The 23,476-nt window shown below is 34.9% G+C and overlaps 1 protein-coding gene across 2 annotated transcripts; it reads right to left on the bottom strand.

The window, feature by feature from the left end:
- Positions 1 to 9,831: 9,831 nt before the first annotated feature.
- KIAA1586 (KIAA1586 ortholog) lies at positions 9,832 to 17,381 on the bottom strand. 2 transcript variants are annotated; one of them, XM_016145683.2, is made up of 4 exons: positions 16,824 to 17,381; positions 16,597 to 16,680; positions 13,307 to 13,384; positions 9,832 to 12,403 (listed from the first exon to the last, which is right to left on the bottom strand). In XM_016145683.2, exons 2-4 carry the CDS (start codon positions 16,678 to 16,680, stop codon positions 10,223 to 10,225), a joined length of 2,343 nt encoding a protein of 780 aa, XP_016001169.2. In that variant the 5' UTR covers positions 16,824 to 17,381; the 3' UTR covers positions 9,832 to 10,222. The 2 variants fall into 2 exon arrangements, with proteins under 2 accessions (XP_016001169.2, XP_016001168.2); XM_016145682.2 differs by having other exon boundaries at positions 17,143 to 17,381.
- Positions 17,382 to 23,476: the final 6,095 nt, after the last annotated feature.

Here is a 23,476-nt window from a genome sequence, read left to right as displayed (position 1 = left end):
TACCCCATTAAAACTCAAAAGAACACAATGAACTAGGTCAGCGTCAGAATATAACACTAATTAAGTTTACTTGTATGGACATCTTCCCAAAAAGGGGCCCTAGAAATATCTTTACATGTTTATATGTTTTTATGAAGTTTGCAAAAATTAGACATTTCAATCATAATCAGTTAAGATCATCCTCTTCTTATATTTCAACAGCCCCTCATTTATAATTTCCCCTCTTATTACAACCATGGGATGCCGGTGAGCATTTCTGAGATTTTGTTAAGGATTGACTAGGATATAATTTTGTGCTTTAAAAATCTCTTCTATGTATAATTACATTATCGCTGGCCATCTCGGTTTGGGATGTGTTCTAGAAATATTTTGAATGTGGTCGATTTGAAGAATATTGAAGAGCAGTCACTCCACAGAAAATGTGAAATGCCCTGAAATCTTATAGCTCAGATATCAAAGAAACTCAATAGGTTTCTTCAAATTTGACAATTATAAAAATTACATTTTATTTCTAATAAAAAGTTGAGAATTTGAAAGAAACCTCTGTAAAGTGTCAAAAAATAAGCAAATTTTCATCAACTATATTAGAAGATACTCTAAATTAGTTTTATCTTTCTTCTATAGAAAAGCATATTACAAAGTTATCAAATGAAGAGAGACACTCAAAAAATGTATGCTTTTATTGGTCTAAATAAATATTTCAAATTGTACCTAACAGTGTATTCATAATTTTGTGGGTTTTTTGTTTTTGTTTTTTTTTTAAATAGAGCTCACCAAATTTAATAAGCAACAGGCCTCACAAAACCTAGAACCATATAGGGGTTATTAATTAACCGTTGAAAGATGAGTAAATCAAAGTTCAAAGAGATCAATTCTCCAAGGTTATATAGATATTAAAAGGTGGAACATGATTTAAAATCACATTTTTGGTCCCTAAAATATTGGACATTAAATACAAAGAACCATATGATAGTGTTGGTTTTCTGTTCATGACAAACTACGTGACCATGGCAATTTATTTAACCTCCTGAAACTTCGGTGCACTGTGTACAAAAAAGAGGGATCCCACTAGATCATCTTTAAGTTGTCCCTTCAAAACTAGGCCAATGGCTGCTTCCTTGAACTCACTACAGGGTGTAGGGCACAGTCTATCACAGGGCAGTAGGACAAGGGTTGCTAGGCTTCTTGGATACATTAAAACTTAAATAAATTTGATGATATGCAGTATACAATGCTTTGCTAATAATGACTCTAGGAAAATCCCCTCACCCCCACAAAAGTATACATAGGGGTGAATATCTGTCATTACATGTAGGCTTCTGTTGTGTTAACCAACTTAGGAGAAGAGAAAAAAATATAGCACTATACTACTTACTGGGGGTAGTGCTGTATCTGACTAACTCATTAATTATGTTAAAATTTAAGTGTTTTAAATTTTTCTTTAAAATAGATTCACATCCATTACACGACATAATACAGAGAGATTCCACGTATCTTTTTCTCAGTTTCCCCTCAGCAAGTCTTGTAAAACTTTAGTACAATATCACAGCCAGAATACTGACAGTGATACGGCCAAGGTACAGAACAGTTCCATTGTGAGAACCCTAATGTTGCCCTTTTAGGGTCATACTCACTTCCCTTCCATCCTCACCACCTCCTTAAACCCTGGCATTCACTAATCTTCCATTTAAACATTTTTGTCATTTCAAGAATATTATACAAATGGAATTATACAATATGTAATTGTTTGAAATTGACTTTTTTCATGCAGGATAATTTCTTAGAGAGTCATCTAAGTTTTTTAAATATCAATAGTTTGTTCCTTTTTATTGCTGAGTAGTATTCTATGCTACAAATATACCACAATGTCTTTGTGCATGTGGATGTTCCGTTGTTCCAGCACCATTTGGTGAAAAGATGATCCTTTTCCATTGAGTTGCTTTTGCTTCTATGTAAAAGATCAGCTGATTGTGTTTGTGGGTCTATTTCTGGGCTCTCTATTTGGTTCCATTAATTTACTTGTTCATTCTTTTGCCAATACCAAACTGCCTTGATTACAGTCACTTTATAGTAAATCTTGCAGTCATGTAGTCATTTTTTTCCCATTCTTTTCTTCAGTTTTGTTTTCTTCATTAGTGTGTTGGCTATTCTGGGCCTTTTCCTTTCCATATGAACCTTAGAATCAGTCTGTTGATATCCACAAAGTAACTTGTTGGGATTTTGAATGGGGTTGCATTGACTCTATAAATCAAGTAAGAAGAACTGACATCTTTAACAATATTGAGTTTTATTATCCATGAAACTGGAATTTATTGAGAACTTTGATTTCTTTCATGAGTTCTCCTCATACAGATTTTGTACATATTTTATTAGTTCTATACCTAAGTATTTCTTATAGACAACATATAGTTGGATCTTGTTTGTATGTATACTTGACAATCTCTTTTAATTGGTATATTTAGACCACTCGCATTTAAAGTGATTATTGATATAGATGGATTTATGCAACATTTATAACCTTACTCTATGTGACCTTGTTCTTTCTTTTGTTTTGTCTTCCTCTCTTCTCCTATTCTGGTTTTAACTGATGTTTTCTATGACAATATTTTATCTCCTCTCAGCATATCAATTATATTTTGAAAAAATATTTTAGTTACTCTAGCATTTGAAACATACACACTACTAATCTAAGTCTACTTTCAAATAAGACTATTCTGTTTCATGTTTACTCTTATTTTTACTTACTGCATTTACTTCCTTCCTTATGTTTCAAGATTCCTCCTTTAATGGTTTGTTTATAGAACTTCCTTCAGCCATTCTTTTAGCATAGGTCTGTTGATGACAGATTTTCTTAGTTTTCTTTCATGTAAGAATGTTTCAATTTCTCCTTCAATCCTGAAGGATATTTTCCCTAGATTCAGTATTTTGTGTTGACAGTTCTTCTAGTACTTGAAAAATGTGCCACTTCTTTCTGGCCTCTTCTGTCATTCAAATTATTTTCCCCTATATGTGAGGTGTCTCTCTCTCTCAATGCTTTCAAGATTTTTCCTTGCCTTAAGTTTTCAGAAGTTCGGCTATGATATATATAGATGTAGATTTCTTTAGATTACTCTGTTTAAAGTTTATTCAGCTTCATAAATTGAGGTTTCTGTCTTTGCTCAGTGTGGGACACTTTCGGAGAATATTTCTTCAAATACTTTTTTAGCTCTGCCCTCTCTCCACTCCTCTGGCTCTAATAACATGAATATTAGATCCTTTTCATATTTCCACAGGTCTCTGTGGCTGAGTCCTCTTGCTATCAAGTTCACTGATTCCTCTGTCCCATCCATCGTTCTGTTAAGCCAATCCATTGAGTTTATTTAGTGAATGATTTAGGTTTATACATTTTTTAGTTCTAAAATTCTCATTTGGTTCTTCTTCATATCTCCTATTTCTTTGCTGTTTGACTATTTCTGTGCTGAGATATTTTATGTTCTCATTTGTTTTGTAAGCATGATCTTAATTGCTTGTTGAAGCATTTAATGACAGCTACTTAAAAATCTTTGTCATAACGCTAACATCTCTGTGAACTCAATGTTGGCATCTTTTTTTTTTTTTAGTCAAGATATTCCTGGTTTTTGGAATGACATGATTTTTAAAAATTGAAACCTAGATATATTTGCTGGAGACCAGCTCCAGCCAATTCCAGGGCTGAAGGATACATGGAGTCAGCAAAGGAAAAATGTCAGTCAGCAAGCCTCGATGCAAGGCTATTTTATTTTTTTCTCTCTCTGAAAATGTAGAGGTGCAGGGTTTTTAAGGCCAAAATCCCATTTTTCATTCTGTCTAAACACAAAGGTCTATTTTTCTTCTATTCACTATTTGTCAACTCACAAGTTAGTTGTGTAAGCAGGGTTACAGAAGCAGAAAGCTTGTCTAGAATGTTATGTTGCTATAATCAAAGGTCTACGTGCCCATGGCAATAGTCAAACATTAATTTCCAGTAAGAATCATTATTTCAGCTACAACGTTCTTCCCCCTGCCACCCTTTGTGGGCCTACTAGGGGCTTTCCACATAAGCACTGACATAATGGCCCACTCAGAAAGTAAATCTTGCTTTCTCCTTTGATCAAGTTGTTGGATTAATTCCTATTACTTATATTTCTTTGTGCCCTATTCTTGGAAAAGTTGCCCTCTCCCTAACACACCCCTCCTCTCCCAAGGACAGAACAGTAATCAAAAGCAATGCATAAATGTTCAATACAGACAATACAGAGGAAAGCAACAGGTACAGATGACTCTAGCATTGCTTGCTTTGCAAGCAACGCTTCCCTCCGGCTGTGACTGTGTCAAACAGCTTGAGGTCTGTGGCCTGCGGCATATATTGGTTGTTATAAGACTCCAGTTCTTAAACTTTCTGCTTTAGTTGGTTTCCTCAGACATCACTTTAGGAGCAGAAAGGGGACTGTTTCTACTCCCAGGTAATGAAGAAGTCCCAGCTCCCTAAATTAGCTTTTGTTAACACCAGAGGTCGGAGGAGGGGATCCTTAATGCTGGGCAAAGGTAAGTCATGACTCTCTATTAGACTCCCTCTGACACCAGCCCACTGCGGTGGGATTCGGGGTCAGGTGTACTTCATTATAAGGTGGCAAAGACGGATGTCTGGGCTCCCTACTTAGTCTTTGCAAGCTTGGGTGAGGGCGAAGCCCCATTTCATTCTGTGGCATTTGCTGAATTTACTATGTAAAATAATGTTTTCTGTCTCACTAGCCTACCCTTTCCTGATCCTTTGACTATAGAGGGCAGGCTTTTTGCAGAGCTTTTTTTTCTGCCTGCATTCATTGTCATTTCTGAGTTGCTAGCTTCTTCAGCTCCAATCCTGAGATATATGAGGCAAATAGAAAATTCAGGGATCTTGTCACTGTCATTCCGAGTTCCAGGGTCCCTAGCTTATTGGCGTTCCCTTCATCTTTCAGTCTTCTTTTTTATATATATATAATGTTCAGGCTTTTAGTTGTGAGGAAGAGGGCAAAGTACATTTCTCTATCCATTTACATTCAAATTGTGATTTTTATATCCAAAATCTATTTCTTGTAGACAGATATAGTTGGGTCTTGCTATTTACTCATTTTGGTAATCTCTGTCTTATTAATTTGTATGTTTAGATCATTAGTATTTAATGTAATTATTGCTATGGCTGTGTTTATAGCTACAATTGTATTGGTTTTGTTTGTCTTCTGTTTTTTTTTTCTTCTATACCTTCTCCGACTTAAAAAATTTAAACACTTAAAAAATTTTCATTTTATTTTTTTGTTATACCTCTTTGCATTCTTTTCAAAATTGTCCTAAAAATTATGACCCATTCTTAACTTTCTACCTAGTTAATGCTGCACCACTTAACCCACAGAAACATTGTAACCATATACTTCTATACTACCACCCCCACTTTTATGCTCTAGTCGTCATGTATCTAGTACAAATGACAAACCATGTTATAATTTTTGCTTTATTTTAAAGAAATTGACAAGAAAAATGGTCTTTTATATTTCTCTATTTACCATATCTCACGCTTTTCAGTCAAATTTGCACTACTTCTCAAAATTAATTGAACTCGAAGATTACCAAAGTGCAGCACTATTTTACCCTTATATGGACTAACACATATTTTTCATATTAAGACTGTTCTGACCTTCCTTATTTAAGTCATGAAAAGTAAATAAATATCATTTGGCACCAATGTGCTTGTAAAAACACAAATTTACACAATGAAACTGCTGACGCTATTGATTATAAAGTAAGTTGGTTATAAGGTGATGTTGGTGTTTTTCGTATTACCAAATACAACTTTAAAAAAACACTAAATATTAAAATTCTTGTTAAAAATTGTCAAAACCATGAAAATCTCTACAGTAAAAAATAAAACGGGAGATGTTTTCAACTCATTTTAAGGGTACCTCAATGTATCTTCAAAGTAAACATGAAATGTTAATTAAGGCATAATGATATACTTGAAATTTAAGAGCATCTTATTTCCCTTAGAAGTCCACTGGGAAGTATAAGTATCTGGAGATGTAAAAATTCATAAAAATGAACTGATATGTAGGAAACTTCGAATACTAAAAAAACATTTATTGAGCCTCTACTATGTGCTAGGAACTTCTAATAACCAGGGTTATAGACTCCTTTCAAGAAACTTGCTATCTACTAGGGGAGAAAGGCAAAAAATTGAACTCTCATTATAAGGGAACCAGAAAGGTTGAACTTCAGTATTTTGAAGGAAGTGGGGAACCAGTGAAGGATTTTCAAGAGGAAAAATATGGTAAACTTCACAGACTGGCTAATCTACCTCCATTCTCTCTCTCTCCTGTCTACCTTTACTATAGAAGTTATGAAAGGTAAAAGCTCCCATTCCAAGCTTCCCTTGCAGTGAGGGACAGCCATTTGGACATAGTTCTAGCTAGCGAAATGTAAATCTACCTGAAATACTTCTGGCAAAGCTTTTGATTTCCTGATGAATATCCAGGGCTTGTTCTATCCTTTAACTTGCCTTAAACCCAGTATGTCTAAAATTATGACAGTCATCTTGTAATGCTAAAGGCAAGACAAAAAGCATCCCAGATAATACAGCAATGACACCATTCAGCAACTCAAGCAAAGCTTGCAGCCATCTCCAGTGATTATAAGTCCATCTCGGTGATTTAAGTTGGGTTTTCTGTTATGAGTCTGAATGTCTTCCTGTCTTCCTAATAAAAGTTATAAGAATAAATATGTATTTTATAATGGCCATTCTGAGCACAGAGGGTGGATAAAGAAGGGCCAAGAATGAAGATAGGGAGACTTGTTAGGAAGTTATGATAGTAATCTAAGCAAGAAAAACAAGGGCCTGAAATAAGATAACCACGATGGGTATGGTGAGGAAAATACAGATTACAGAGATATTTAAAAGGTAGAAGAGACACAGAAGGAGGATCAAGAAATGGTTTCAAATGTCTTCCAAGTTTTTAGTTTGAGCACAAGGCTCAAAGATTGTGTCATTCTCCAAGACAAATATAGTGAGGGATTGATAAGTTCTGCTTTGGCCATGTTCAAGTTTGAGATGCCAGTGGGGCAACAATGTGAAAATTATAATAAGGCAGATGACTATGGATCTTGAAGACAAGAGTGAGGTCTGGATAGAAGAAACCTAGATTTGAGAGTTACCATGATAATGAGTAGTACTGTCCAATAGAACTAGAGTTGACCCTTGAACAAATGCAGGGGTTAGGGGTGCTGATCCCCTAGCACAGTTAAAAATCCACATGTAACTTCTGACCTCCCAGAAAACTTGACTATTAATAGCCTACTGCTGACCAGAAGCCTTACTGATAACAACCACTTAACACATATATTGTATATATATTACATACTGTATTCTCACAATAAAGCTAAAGAAAATCTTAAGGAAGAGAAAATACATTTACAGCATTTACTGAAAAAAATCTGTGCATAAGTGAACCATGCAGTTCAAACCTGTCGTTTAAGGGTCAACTGTATAATGTAAGCCACATATGTAATTCTAAAGTAAAAATAAATTTTATTATTTTATTTAACTCAGTATATCCAAAATATTATTTCAACATAGTATTATTAATAGTATTAATGTGATAACTTACATGCTAAGTCTTTAAAATTTGATGTGTATTTAACACTTAAAGCATCGCTTAATTCATCTGAATGCCTTCTTTACCACAAATACTTGATTTGTATATAAATTTCAAAAATTTACAGTTGAAAAGTAGATTCATATACCCAAATTGTTCCAAATAGTTGTTTTCCAATAACTAAAAGAAAATAATTTTCCTTTATTATTTACATCCACACTGAAAAAAATCCCATTCATAATTTTAAAAAGAATTGATGTGCATTCTGAGCAAAAGCATATCAATTTGAAAACTACATTTGTCCAAGTTAAGTCAATAAATCAGGAGTCAGCTCAGTATAGTTAACACTGAATTCAGTTATTAGTAAATTAAAAAGCAACTCTAAATTTATTAATAAAACATTTTTCAAATTTTCTTGTAGTTTTGTAGTACATTTGCATAACACTGTGAAATATAGTTCGAATCTTATACATACCAATTTATCTTAGAATAATGTGTAAAATTTTTATTTTCAAAAGTTTTGATTTCAAAATAAATTTTAGTGCTTGTCTAGGTAGGGTATAAGTTGGCTTTTTCTTCCTTGGAGCTTCAAATTTAGATCATTCATGTACCATGTGATATTGGGGAGAAAACAAACTACCATTTTCTCTTTGATGATTAAATATTTGGCTAGGATTTCTGCTGCTGCAAATTTTGAACTGGTATTAATAGTACAGGAGGTTTTGTAGAAAGAACCCTTCCACAATTCAACCAACTAATAGAGTATACGAGATCACTAAATTCATTGTCTCCTAATTCTTCAGTAAGCCTAAAAACTGATGTTGATTCATAGCATTGCACTCATATAACGGACACTTTACAACTATAACCATGACATCTGTCAGAAACCATTTCAGAAAACTAAGAACAAATATTCTTTAAACTGTATCATTTGGTGGAACAAAGAAGGGAAACATCAGGCTCATTTAAAAATTCCAATGAAATCTGACTTTTGACCTAACCTAGCTGCAACACCATTTATTGACAGAAAATAATTTATTCTCATCTTGCTCAAACTCTTCTGACAAATGTTAAAGATTAAATAATAGCTACACAAGTTTGATTTTTTAGGCCATGAACCAAAATGGTTTCCTCATAAATTTTTAAGTCCTATGACACAAAATGTACTTTAAGTATTACTTGGGTGGTATCTCTTACATAACTCATCTAAAACTAAAGAAAAATACTTGCAATTTTTTGGATTTTGAATCAATTAATCTATACTATTGTTAGGTCCTGTATTCTACAATATTTGATGACTTAACTAAAGACTTCACACTTTTTTTATATAAAACATGTTTAGGCTTTAACTCAATTTTCTAACAATTTCTGAATAAATTATAACTGAAATAATTTATCCTATTTATCTAAAACTAGTTTTTTTCATAAAAGAATCCAAGCTGTTCTCTATCTGGCCAAACTTATAAGCTTGATCCTTTTAAAAATTAAGTTTCTTTCAGACACTTAATTCTGATTTTAAGTGACTAAATTTCAATTTTTTTTTGACCTATGCATTTGCTAAAACTATCTCAATATTGTCCACTTTGATTTCTAATTTTTTATTAAATAGCAGCTTGTTTTTCTGTCACAGCAAACTGAAATTGTCATTTATCATGAAATCGCAACATACCTTCTTCTAGTCTTTTTGTTTACTGTTCCAGTTGTAGTACTAGTTTCTGCATCTCCAGTTGATTTTTTCAGTATGCCTTCATTTTAAATTTTAAAATTTGTTCATATTCATGTCTAAACTAGAAAAATAATTTAGTTAAAATAAGTACTTCAATTACCGATTACAATTTACATAAATTTCACTAATTCCTGTTGTCTGTATAAAATGTTTAGATAAACATGTTGTTATATTGATTTACGGAAAAAAATAATTTGCATTGAATCCATCTGTCAACACTAACTCAATCAGTAATGTTTTCATGTAACATTAGACATGGTACAGGAGTTTGACAGGCACACTACAACAATCACATTTTAAACAAGGTAACAAAGTTAAACATATTTCTTAAAAAAAAAAGTTGTTAAAATATTTTACACTGCTTTAGTTTTTATATTTAAATAAAAAACTTACTTAGTCCTACTGAACTCATTTCGAGTGCTTAAAAGTCACATGTAGCTAGTGGTTACTATATTAGAACAGATATGGAAATGAGAAAGACAGGAGTCAAAAGGCTTACAGTTTTTATTCCATTTCTTTTGATGTAATTTCCAGGGCTTAGAATTTATCTGGATTATGTTATTCTTTTGCCTCCTTACTAACACAAAGCAAAAGTGGAAATGGTTGGATTTTCTGTACAGGACACCTTGAAATATGTGTTATGGTCAACTCTAGCAGATATTGGCTAATCACTAAAAAATCTATACCTCCTAAAAAAAATCATCAGCTTTGTCTTTGGTGAATGCCTTTTAAATAGCAACAAACTGATAAAATTTTAACAGCTGGCTTTCAAAAAAATTTATATGTATATATATATATGTATACACACACACACACACACATATAAAAGATGTGTTAGCACCAACTTACAAATGATAAAAAGCATACATAATACTCTTTATTTTAAGTTCCATAGAGCCAACTGATTCTCATAAAAGGCTTTTGATGATTTTTGCCTAATTCTTGTATCTGTAGCCAACCTATGGTTGCAATTTGACCAGGATTTTACAAATGGAATTGCATCCCAATCTGCTAACTCTTTTCCCAATAAATTTATTGTCATTAAATCTGATATGTGATCTACTGTTAAACTATTTCTCACCCTTGTACAAATTATGTTCATTAAATTGAAACCTCTTTCAGCTTCAGCACTATTGATTGCAATAGTGCCAACTATCTTTTTAGCTTTTTGTATGGTTGTAGGAATTGAAACATTGTTTGATTTTATGTTATTACTTACAAATTCTCGAAAATCTTTTAAATCAATTTCATATTTTAACAGTTCACATAGATGAAGTAACTTTTTTTCACCAGCTACCCATGGTGAAGTTATTTCTTTATAAGGCCATGTAGAAGGTTCTAGCAAATCAAAATAATTAAAAATACTTTCCTCATACTGTCTGTCAGATAAAAGACGTAAGTTCATGTGTTGAATTATATTTTCTAGTAACAAATTCCTAGGAAGGGCATTAAATTTATTATTTTTATTAAATGGAATATCTTTAAACTTATCTGACTTAATCAGACCTTCGATTTGAGACTCATGTTTTCCAGTACCAATTTTTAAATTTTCCAATGCCTTTATGGTGCATTTGATTAATTTTTGTGCTTTTTGAATGTTAGTTGATCTTGACTGTAATGCAGTAGAAAGTAGTGAAAATTCTTCAAGAATGTCAATCATTAAAGCAAGGTCTTGCAAGAAATTAATGTTAGCTAATCTATTTGCCAAACCAGAATAATAATGAGAAAAATGCACATATAATACAGGATATGCGCACCATACTGCAGTGGCAGCTTGTAAACTACATGCTGCCCATCTTGGTCCCATCACCCGGCCAATTTTAACAATTTCAATTTCAAGATCTTTAGCTACAGGTTCTAAAAGCTTGTTTTTATTTTTATTAGACTGATGATAAATAGAATAAATTTTATCAATAAAGATTTTAAAATGATTAACTTGTTTTATTTCTGATATTGAATCATCAAGTGACAATTGCAATCGATGGTTTAAACAGTTCCAAATAATGATCTCAGGAAAATTTTCTAACATCTTTGTAGCTACTCCAGATTTTCTTCCCAGCATTGTATTAGCACCATCAGAACAAAATGCAATTAAATTTGCTTTTAAATATTCATTAGTAAAACCATAATCATTTAAAGTATTCAATAACGTACTGACAATACACTGTGCTGTAGTTGACACCAATTCTTTTAAAGCAACAAATAACATAACTGGTGCAGGTACTGACTGAACTGTGCACTGGAGATAAATCACTAGGGTGCTTTTCTTTGAAACTGTAGATGCCTCATCAATTAAGACACAGATTTTGGCATTTTCTTCTATAATATTCTTAAATATCTTCATCTTCATTTCTTTTGCAATATGTTCTGCTATTCTCGTTGCACTGTATCTTGTATTTAAACAATTTACCTCTCCATTTTTCTCTTGTAATTCTATTGCCCCCTCAATATCAGATAAAGGTCTATTATGTTTTACTAAACTGTAAACAACATTGAAAACTTTTACAGTAGCATCAATATTTTTATTATATTGTTTATCCCCTATATTGGAAATTGAGTCATTAGCTGATTCCTTTAACAAATCCTGAATTTTACCATGAGCTTTAGAAATATCATGTTCCCTAATTTTTTTTCGCAGAGAAGCTTGTCTAGTAGTTTTATTACTGCCATTAGGGGTTACTAAATATGCGATCCATTCCTTGGACACATGAACATGCTTTTCTGCTTTTGATCCCAAATGTCGAACTGTTGAACAATCCTTACATCCTAATTTACCTTCTTTTATTTCAAGCCATTTGTACTGTTCTGTGAACATAAATGCCTGTTTTTCATTCCAACAGTCTGGAAGCACAAGGTTATCTATTTCTTCCTTTGATGAACATGATGGCTTTTCTTCAATGACTGGTTTTTCAACATATTTGAAATGTGATTCCTTCAACTTAGGCAATCCGCAATGATTTTTGTTCCTATTATTACTTTCTGTGTCTGTTTTCAACTTCTTCACATTTAAAAAACGCAAAAAATCACCCTGTCGTTTTGGCATTTGGGGGAACAGAATCTGAAAAACAATTTTACACGTAAGTAAAATTCATGTTAACACTCTAAAGGCTAATGTAAGAAGTTTTATTAATGATTTCTTTGTATAATTTTTTTTTTTTGAAATTTACAAAAATTCTTACCTTGATTTTTAGTTTACACTTATAACTTAAATACAAATTGCTATTTCTTAAATAATCCACTATGAGTTTTTAAAATTCTATAGTCAATGTTGCAAAATCTGATATGTTTAAAATCCAATTCAACAAGGAAGTTGCTCATATGATTTACAAATGAATACAGTTCCAATGTGAAGAGTGGTTGATATCTTCATTTACATTAATAAATACAATGAAAGTGAAAATAATGACGATGTTTATCAGAATTCCACTCATTTATCAATGATAACATCAACATCTTTGTTGAATCAATGAAAGATTTTTAAATACTGAAAGAGATTTTCCTCAATTTTTTCTGTAGCAGATATCCTAGCAGTTAGAGATGTATCTCATTTTTAGGTTTAATCTGCATCAACATTTTATATTTACTTTTGTAAGTTTAGACAATCAACAATAAATCAAGCCCTGATTTCTAGTTTGCTGATTACCTTGGTATAAAGCCTGCCATCATGGTGAAGGGAGTAATATAGTATTTCTACCATACGGAAACAACAGATGTAAATAACCTCGAATGTATAGATATCAGGACATAATGAGTTTTGAGTATTTATTACCGTAAATGTAACAATAATTTATTTACTTTTAAGTTTATCTACTTCAATTGTTAATAATGGCTATGTTTAATAATCAGCTCATGAACTTTCTGGACATTTAACAACTGGTTCTAGCAAGCCAGTTCAATCCACCTCCAGCATACTATTGCACCTAATCACAGAAATGAGAAAACATAAATATAATATACTTACATCACTATGGTAAGTGCTAGGCTCTTCGTCCCCACAGACCAGATCAATATATTCAAGAACAGGTCTTGATGGTCCTTCCTAAAAAGGAAGAGAGCAAATGTACAAGTCATGAACAATTACTAAAACCAAATTTGCATTTACAATCAGTAGAGTTTTTTGTTGTTAGAATTAGGAAGAATTCTTCTGAGAAGGAAGCCTTACAGTGGCACAGAATAGTCAGAAATAAAAGTAGCATAGGAAAAGATTCAGAGTTGATGAATATGAGTATATAATGAAAACAAAACTCAAAAAGAGTCTAACTCTACAGAGGAATAAAGCCACTTGATTTTTTGGAAATGGAAAATAGTATAAGGATAGTGATAAAAAGACCCAGATATCATGGTACAGTGTTTTTTAACTGGGGTATTTATCAGTAATCTCTTAGATAGCTAAACTAAAAATCATGGAGCTCTTTGGTAGCTCTTTTTCTTCTTCTACACTCTTATACAATCAAACATCAAACTCTAAATTTCTCTATTCTCATACAATCAAACATCAAAACCTGAATCTTCTTGATCCCTTTATTTAAATCAATCCTTTCTTTACATACATACTACCTTCAACATAGACTAGGCCTTAAACAGTCAGAAACCTAGGTTTTATTCTATGGGCAAAAGAATCAATAAATAATGTTGAGATGGGAACATCAGAGCTCTTGCAAGAAGATTAGGAGACTATTAAGTGCAGAAAGACTAGTAACAAGATAATCCAGACAAATGATATATGTAGTACCAAAATAAAGAGCAAGGAGAACAATAAGGAAGTACACTCTTCTATATGCATACTTCAATAAAACTTACACCAAAGATAACTCTTCTCTTGTACTGCCAAATTTTTATTGTTTCTTTCTTTCAGTACATTGTATTTAGTTTGGGGTTAAGTATATGGCAGAATACAAAAAGGATGCTGTGCTATAATACAGATGAAGGCTGGAAAATTAGATTTACACAAAAAGACTGAGGAATCCAAACCAGAACACATTAAGTTGTAACATACTTCTTGACAAAAGATATAAAAAGGATGTAAAATTTTTTCTTTTTGTATATGGAGAACCTTCAGGCAGAAAACTGTCCTGGCAGTACTTTATCTCTATGGAAGATACTATAAAAATACAGAGAAATAGCATATCTTACTGGAGCCCAGCATAAGGTAAGGTTAAAAAGGAAATAAATTATGTCTCTAAATGCATTTCAGAGAAGAATTAAATTACCTTTTTTTAAAAAAAAAATGTGGCAGCATTTAAAGGCAATAGGAATATTTTTACTAGGTTCTTTTTGGTACTGCAATTACACGTAGAGTACTTAATTCACGTCTCCTTATGGAGCTGTCAAATCTTCGCTCCTCTCTCTATTTGCAAACGAAACTAAATACAAGAGGTTCTATCAAGCTGGATGTACAAAACTCCAGATGCATAATAGAAAGAATTCTCTATATTTAAAATAAAATTTAAATTAAGGGTATTAAACCTCAGCTAAACATAAGCTGATATATTAACTCAGTCAGAATGTACAACGTAATTATTTATTCTTCAGAGTAATTACCTATACCTATTTATTATTCCAAACTTAATTTTGTAGATTCCTTCTGTGTTTCTCAAATAAGGCATGCAAATCACAAACATGTGTTACTCCTGATTATGGTTACACAAAGTGCCATCAAGATTACGTTGTCTCATTCATTTCTGTCTTTATATCACGGTCAGGAGAAACCAAAGTAACTTTTCCTATAGACCTGTAGAATCCTCTTCCCAATTGTTCTTCAGTATAAAAGCAGACGCTGTGGCTCTTCAATTTTCACAGCTACATCATTTACTCCTCACCACAGAGGAGGCAGAGTCAGCATACAAACCCTCTTAGTACCCTCAAATATTTAAGTTCCAAGTGTCAAGAAAATGGTACCACATGCAATATTAATGGAAAAGAATGTCAAGGAAATAATCTTAAAAAGAATTTCTAGAGCCCTTACTAGAACAATAAACAATATTAACACCACAATGTTCAGGGAGGAAATAGTTTGATTTAAAATACAAGTGATTTATGAGGTTAAAGGTACAGCAACTAAAAAATATACACACATTAAACACTCATTTAAAAATATACACCTGTAATAGCAAATCTGAACTCCTCAGAAATTAGAGAGTGGTTTCAAGTAGGAGTTGTTCGGTTGCTCATGGGCGCCATTACGCCAGCGGGAAGGTGGCTCAATACCTAAGATGGCTGACGGCTCACGACCCAAGTTACAGCAGAGGCTTCCCCGGCGGCAGGATCGGCCACATAGAGAAGTCCCCGCCCTGTAACATCCTGGGCCAAAACCTTTAAAAACCACGCCTGTACCCCAGACACGTGTGACTTCTCTGGCTCCTTTCCTCGGGACCAGTGAACCTCGCCCGCAGACCCTAATAAAGCTGTTTTATACTTCGCTTTGGCTCAATCTCACCCTCATTCTCGTCTCCAGCCGATCAGGAGTGACTTTAGCTAGCAAAATTACCACTTTAAATAGAACCTTTTTAACAGTTTTGGGTGGAAATTATACCAAATGTATCATAACACCCCCTTTGGTTTTTGAAACCAATGCTTTATAAAGCGTGTTCAGAGATTCATATACACCTACATTTGTACCAAAAATCAGATTTCAAGTACCCACCTTCAAATTCTGATTCAATAAGCTTTGGGTGCAGTCTGGGAACCTGCACATTTACACTTAATATTGCTTGAAAACTACTGTCCCAAAGGGATTTTCATTACGAAAATCAATTGTTGAACTATGCTGTAACATCATGACAGCAGAGGTTCATGAGACCTTCAAGCTATCTGCCTTCATGTTATGAAGCTACAATAATGCTTAGGTTTTGAATTCTTGCAAACCTTGTTTTCTATCTCTTTCCTCATCTTTAGCTGTTCCTCCCATCTCTAAGATGTGTGTCATCTTTTAGAAGATATTCTTACCCCACTTCAAAACAGTCTTAAGAGCTTAGAACTTTGCATAGATTAATTATAAAATGGCTCTAAATGAAGGCATGAGAAGAGTGATTAACTGCACAACATGTACTTTAGGCCACAGTCCCAATGATGGCTAACTGTAATTGCTCAGAGACCCCTTTCGGTAAATTTCCTAATCCTATGCCATGCTCACACTGTCTAGCACCTATCAGACATGCATACATATTTGCTGAACACGTGAGACAGTCACATAATGGCTTACCACGCACAGTCTCTGATTCTGGGAAAAACCCGAATGTCATTGCTACTTACACTAACAAACTGAATATCATCTTCGTTTTCATCCGCTGTGGACTCAGATGCCTCGGGCCCAGCTGGAGGAACAGATTCTGCCATCTATAAAAAATAAGCCAAAACACGGTTATCTATGCAGCCACGTACTCGCAGCAACAGATCTTCTCGAAAGGAACGAAAAAAGAAAAGCTTTAAAGGAAACCTAATTGAGCCTAATTCCACGCAACACGACTAAGAACACATACCTCTGCATACCTGGGCTGTAGGGACCTGACAACGAAAACAAGGTACCGATGCAACTGCTCGAGGAGGAGGGATGCAAGCTACCAGCAAGAGCAAGCCTGTCTCAAAATGTCGCTCCCACCGGCAGAGCAGCGGCAACACGGAATTCCGGAGCTGGTGCAGGGGGCCTGGGGCGGCCGGGCGGGTATTGTCGCCGCTGCACCCTCGTTCTGACCCGCACCGAAAAGCTGGGCTCGGCTCGAGACGCGGTTGCTCCCGAGCACCACGCCTCAGACCTTGGCGGTCCTCCTGGGAGAACCCACGGCCCGACGCGCCACTAACCTCGGACCCTGGGTCTCCCATTTCCTCGACGCCCTGACAGCACCACCGCGCCGGCTGTCCCTGCAGCCGCCGCCACGACCTCCCTTCCCGCCCAGCAGCGCTTCGCGCCGCCGCGACCCGCCTCTAAGTGAGCGCCGACGCCGCCGACGCGGCCGGCAGAAAGGGATGCAAAGCTGCTTAAGGAGGAGCGGCCGGGCTTGGCCCGCTGGCCTCCGGGACCTCTTTGGCACAGTCCCGGCTTTCCGTCCCCGCACCTCTCAGGATGCTGGGAATTGTAGTTGTCGGCGCACCCCAGACCGCTCTGAGCGCATTTGAAGAGTGGAAAGAGACTGTGAGCTTCGGCGTATACGTTTTTACAGGCTGCTATTCCACTGAAAGAGAATAATAGAAGATCCTTCTCAATCTCTCCCTTATTTTTTTTCAGTCAAATGTTGGCCTAGATAATGGATCAATGGCGTTAAAATTCTTTTTTGTGGTTTGCTCAGATGTTGACGTACCAAATAGCGGCCAACTTTATTTGTTTCAGTATTTACACACAAACGATTGTGTGTAAATAAAATCGATGAAACAAAGATTAATTGAGAACAACATTCTTTTAAAGAGTTTCCTACTAGCCCTATCAGCTTTAGATCACCTCTAGTCTGACAAAGCTGTAGTCTCCCCAAATCACCTTTATGATTTTTACCTCTTATCTGTAGTGAGTGAAGTCATACAACAGAGGAGCTGTGAGGCATCTCACTACTCAAAGGAATGAATACTTTTATTGGAAGAGTTTAAGGAAAGTTAAATATAAATGAAATTTAAGTGAAATAGTATTTCGATAGGTTCAAAGCCAATTAGGGCTATATGCAAAGAATTCAAATCATGTCTGGACTGCAATGTCGACTAGGATCCTGTTAGCTTAGAAACTACCAAGTTAACATAGATACTAAATGTTGTCCCAGAAACCCCTTATCTGTGGCCCTGAACTGGGTTTGGAATATGAAGATGACTCTGTGTCGAAATGACTAGTTGAGAGAAAAACATTTCATTATTACTGATACATTTTCAAACAACAAAATGTCTGATATTCAATGATTTTAGAGAACAAATTTTCTCATCAAGCAGTAGTCACCAAAGTCACCTTGACGCGATAAGTGCAGTATTTCTTTGGGAGAAATATTATGTCATGTTAATTTTTCAGCTGACTTTATGTATATTTTTTGAGCCCAACAGATATTCATTTACTCAGAGACCTGTTTTTGCTAGTCTAATGAAAACATGGCATGTGATTATTTATGTTTTTAGCTAGTATGAGATAAATCCTTTATTTTATTTATTTATTTTGCAATTCCACAAAGTGCACTGTAACTGCAGTTGCATTTGTACCAACTAAATTTGGGACTTGTACTTACTGCCTGGAAAACAATCAGTAAGTATGTGTCTAGAGCACAAATATGCTCTTGCCCTCAATTCAGTAATCGTTGCAAGGATAGTCTTTTTCATTTTAGATATCCTAGTAGGTGTACAGTGATACCACATTGTAATTTTAATTCGCATTGCCCTGATGACAAATGTAGGTCTCCTTTAATTTCTCTCAGCAATGCTTTTTTTTCCTTCATCTAAGACAATATAAGAGGTAATGTACATGTTACATTCAGCCATAACTGAGAGCAGAACTAGTCCAGAATGTCACATTAATAGAGCAAAGGATGGTAAGGGACTGTTGTTTTTGTACAAGCAAGGTAGGTCTCTCAAAAGCTGATTGCAGCGATCAGATGGTGATTAATATTCTAGATCCACTGAGAAGTTCTAGCCAGCAGACATGCTGTCCAACAATTTGCACCAGCGTCCCTGGTCTCTGGCTTTCCTTATTTCTGCTGTGGCTTCCACAGGTGCACAAGCTAGTAGTTTACTTTGACCTCTTCTTCATGTTTCTTCTTTTGCACTTCAGCCTGTGCATTCACTTCTTCTTCTGCCTGGCTCTCATGGCATGGAGATTTCTAAGAAAATGACACTAAGGTCAAGAGCACTCTCAACAATGTTTTGTAGTTTTCAGTGTATGGAGGTTTTACATATCTTGTCAGATTAATCGCTAAGTATTTCATACTTTTGAATGCTATTGCAATTGGTATAGTTTTTCAAATTTTAATTTCTGATTGTTCATTGTTATTACAGAAATAAAACTAATTTTTCCCTAGCTTCATTGAGGTATGATTGGCAAATAAAAATTGCATATATTTAGGTGTATGACACTTTTTGATATTACACATTGTGAAACAATTACCACAATCAAGTTAATTAACATATCCATCACCTCACATAGTTACTATTTTGTATCTGTGGTGAGATCACTTAAAATTTACTCTCTTAGCAAATTTCAAGTGTACAGTATTTATCAACTATAGCTACTATGCTATATATTAGATCTCCAGAACTTATTCATATTGTAACTGAAAGTTTATACCATTGGGCCAACATCTTCCCATTTCCCCCACCCCTAAAAACCCCTGATAACAACCATTCTGCTTTCTATTTCTATGAATGCGACTTTTTAAGATTCTGCTTATGAGAACATGCAGTATTTGTTTTACTGTGTCTGGTTTATTTCACTTAGCATAGTGTCCTCTGGGTTCATTCATGTTGCTGTAAATGGCAGAATTTCCTTTTTTAAGGCAGAATGATATTTCACTGTATATATATTTATTGCATTGTCTTTATCCAGTCATCTGTCAATAGACACTTAGGATGTTTTCATGTCTTAATTATTATGAATAATGCTGCAATGAACATGGGAGCACAGATATTTCTTCAAGATACTGATTCATTTCCTTTACATATATATCCAGGAATGGTATTGCTGGATCATATGGTAGTTCTATTTTAATTTTTTGAGGAATTTGCATACTGTTTTTCATTATGGCTGTACCAATTTACATTCCCATATACAGTGTACAAAGGGTCCCTTTTCTACACATTCTGGCCAACATTTGTCCTCTTTTGAATTTTTGATAGTGGTCATCTTAACAGGTGTAAGGTGATATATCATTGTGGTTTTGAGTTGCAGATCTTTGATATTTAATGACATTGAGTAACTTTGCACATAACTATTGGCAATATGTATGTCTTTTTTAGCAAAATGTCTATTCAGGTCTTTTGTTCATTTTAAATTTGAGTTTTATTTTTACTATTGAGTTCTATGTGTTCTTTGTATATTTTAGATATTAACCTCTTATCAGATATGTGGTTTGCAAATATTTTCTCCCATTTTTAGGTTGCCTTTTCATTTTGTTGCTTATTTCCTTTGCTGTGCAGAAGCTTTTTTAGTTTGAAGTGGTCCACATGTTTTATTGTTGCTATTGTTGTCTGTGCTTTTGGTGTCATGTCTAAAAAAAAAAATGACTGCCAAGACCAATATCCAGGAGCTCTTTCCTTATGTTTTCTTTTATTAGTTTACAGTTTCAGTTCTTATAGTTAAGTCTTTAATCTGGTTTAAATTAATTTTTATGTATGGTATAAAATAAAGTTCTGATTTCATCTTTTTGCATGTGAATATCCAGTTTTCCCAACACCAACGATTGAAGAAAGCTCTCCCCATTTTGTGTTTTTGGTGGTTTTATTTCTGGGCTCTCAATTCTGTTTTATTTATCTGTAAGTCTGTTTTTATGCCAGTACTATACTGTTTGGATTACTCTAGCTTTGTAATATAATTTGAAACCAAGAATGTGATGCCTCCAGCTTTGTTCTTCTTTCTCTAGGATAGCTTTGGCTATTCAAGGCTTTGTGTGGTTCCATAAAAATTTTAGGATTGTTTGTTCTCTTTCTGTGAAAATGCCATTGGAATTTCGATAGAGATTGCAATTGAATCTGCAGATCACTTTGGGTAGTACAACATGTTGTGAAATGATTACCACAATCAAATTGTCACTTAATGTACAGGGCTGACTCCAACAGGAAGAGATGTGCCTTGCATCTCCAACAGGAAGTGATACTGTTATTACTTCCGCAGGAGGAGGAAAAGATTCTTCCCTGCCCAGTAATAGCTCAGACAATGGGAGACTGCCATAATTCAGCCAATGAAAATTAACTATACTTTGACCTTTCAGGTTCCTCCAATGGATTCTTCCTTTACAGCAGCCCTTCCTAAGCCCTTTAAAGAATATCCATCTCTTTTGTTCTTTGGACTTCAGTGCTTTGCCATTAGACTGCATGTCTCGAATTGCAATTCTTTATTGTTTCTGAATAAACCCATTTTATTGGAGACATATCTAGCTGTCTATTTGTTAAAGATCAACACTATAGGGAATGGAACCAGTCTTGGATCTCTACATCAGAGCTTAATTCTGATGGGGAAAATTTTCACCTCTAAGTCTCCTCATTTGCAGACAGTATGCCTTCAGTACTTTGCTCATTTCCACTTTATGATTCAACTAGAGCTCAAATTACCACTAGCATGCTCTGCACAGCTGAAAAGCCATCCTGAAAACCTCTAAAGGTCAGTGGGAAAGTGATGGCCAGAACAAGCATAACAGTTAGCTAAGAATTTGTATCTACCTCCACTGCAAACCATTCCAAATACTAAGTAATTTTGAGTCCATTCCAAGGGTCCGTACCCTAAAGCTTATCTATCTATCTATCTATCTATCTATCTATCTATCTATCTATCTACCTACCTACAGAACCTCCTAAAGACATCAAAGCTGGTCCTTGAAAAATGCATAAAATTTCTAAAGCAATTTGTCTATGAAATTTCCACTTCTGTCTGTGGCTTTTTTCCATCCTCTCTCCTCCTCCCCAGGTCTATTTCTTTAACACTGGTAACTCGCATTTAAGATGGTAACTGATTGGGGCTTAAGATTTGAGTCCTACCAAGGGTCTGAGTATTTTAGAAAGAAATTTTTAAAAATCACTGATGTTCCCTAAACTCCCTTCTTCATAGTTCTTACTCAGAAACCTGGGCAGGTTTAATTCTAGATCTCTACCCTATTGAACCTTTACCAATAGGTCTGGTGTGTATGGATTATTGTTATAAACCTAATTCTGTATATATATATATATTTTTTTTTACAGAATACTTCCTTTCTGAATAAGAAAACGAAGAATCATTTTTCTTATGTGATTTTAAGATAGAGACATTTGCCTATCTGGTAAATCACACATTACTTAGGTCTGTATATTATTGTAACCAAGTGGAACTTCCATTTTTAAGCTGGCCATTTAATAGGTTTTTGCTAAAATTTGCCTTTAAAACCTTTTACTTCAAGAGCAAATGATTCTTTGAAGGAAACAAAAAGAGTGCTATAGCACTGGACTCAAGTTTGTGGTAAAGAGCATTTTTGTTTAATTACACGCTAATACAGATTACTATCTCAAAAGGATGCCAGAGAGCTCAACAGGGACCCCAACCCTGGAGCTCCAGTGAACAGTTTCTTGTCTTATGTTGTGAGAAGAAATTCAAGGACATGACAAATAGCAAGAGCCATCTGAATTACGGGTTTTATGTTTTCTTGGGGGTGGTATTGTGGTGCAATCAAATTTAAGACCCACGGAGCCGATTGAGATGAATTGTGAGCCTTTATTAGCCGGCCAGTGACCCACTCTCCCCACTAGAGAATCAGCCCCAAGCTTTCAGAGGAGGTCGCTTATTAAGCCTACAATTACATTAAACAAGCAAGCAGGTTTATAGAAGCTGGAGTTAGCCATTACCATATCTTTGCACAGGATAACTGCACCCTTAACATTAGCATATCTTTGCACAGGATAACTACACCCTTTACATTAGCATATCTTTGCATAGAATATCTCTTAGAACTATACCCTGGTTAAACATTAAACAAGCAAGCAGAAGTCGGCCATTTGAAAATCCACCTCCCCTCCCCCTTCCTTAACAGTGGGAAGTGTACACAGCTATCCAGCCTGCCTCCGGGTCCTGGCTGGTTTCGCATGCCATCCGGAGGGGAGGATGTGGCCCAAGGCCATCTATCTCTTCTCCTGCATTTGGCTTGTTTCTCATGCTGGAGTCTCAAGCTTGAAATCAAAATAGGAAGAGGGCCGAGTAAGGGACTGAGGAAATATTCCAGAGCTGCATCCTGGAGGGTGGGGTGTCTTCCTTAGGCTAACTATCCTGCCTTGAAACCTGTAAGTATGGCAATGACCTCTTAATTAAAGAGAGATGTAAGAGTTTTGCCTAAGTGTTTAGTTTTTCAAGTCTGTGCTATTGGAATGACAAAATCTCTTCAAATCCTTTTTTATTTTATTTTTGGTGATGAGTTAGTTTACTGCAATGTGTGTGGCCTCATTTAGCTCTCAAATCTAATGCTGTAAATACAAAGCCCAAATACATGGCTATAGTGAT

Source organism: Rousettus aegyptiacus, unplaced genomic scaffold (genome assembly GCF_014176215.1).
Source record: "Rousettus aegyptiacus isolate mRouAeg1 unplaced genomic scaffold, mRouAeg1.p scaffold_m13_p_1, whole genome shotgun sequence".
Lineage (NCBI taxonomy): Eukaryota > Metazoa > Chordata > Mammalia > Chiroptera > Pteropodidae > Rousettus > Rousettus aegyptiacus.
The sequence above is the reverse complement of the archived record's forward strand: the minus strand, read 5'-3'. Positions and strand labels throughout refer to the sequence as shown.

Coding starts and splice junctions, on each gene's coding strand:
- KIAA1586 (XM_016145682.2), bottom strand. CDS start 17,163: ATGGGAGACCCAGGGTCCGAG. Junction 13,385..16,596: donor ATGATATTCAGTTTGTTAGT/GTAAGTAGCAAT, acceptor CTTCCTTTTTAG/GAAGGACCATCAAGACCTGT. Junction 12,404..13,306: donor CTAGCACTTACCATAGTGAT/GTAAGTATATTA, acceptor ATTGTTTTTCAG/ATTCTGTTCCCCCAAATGCC.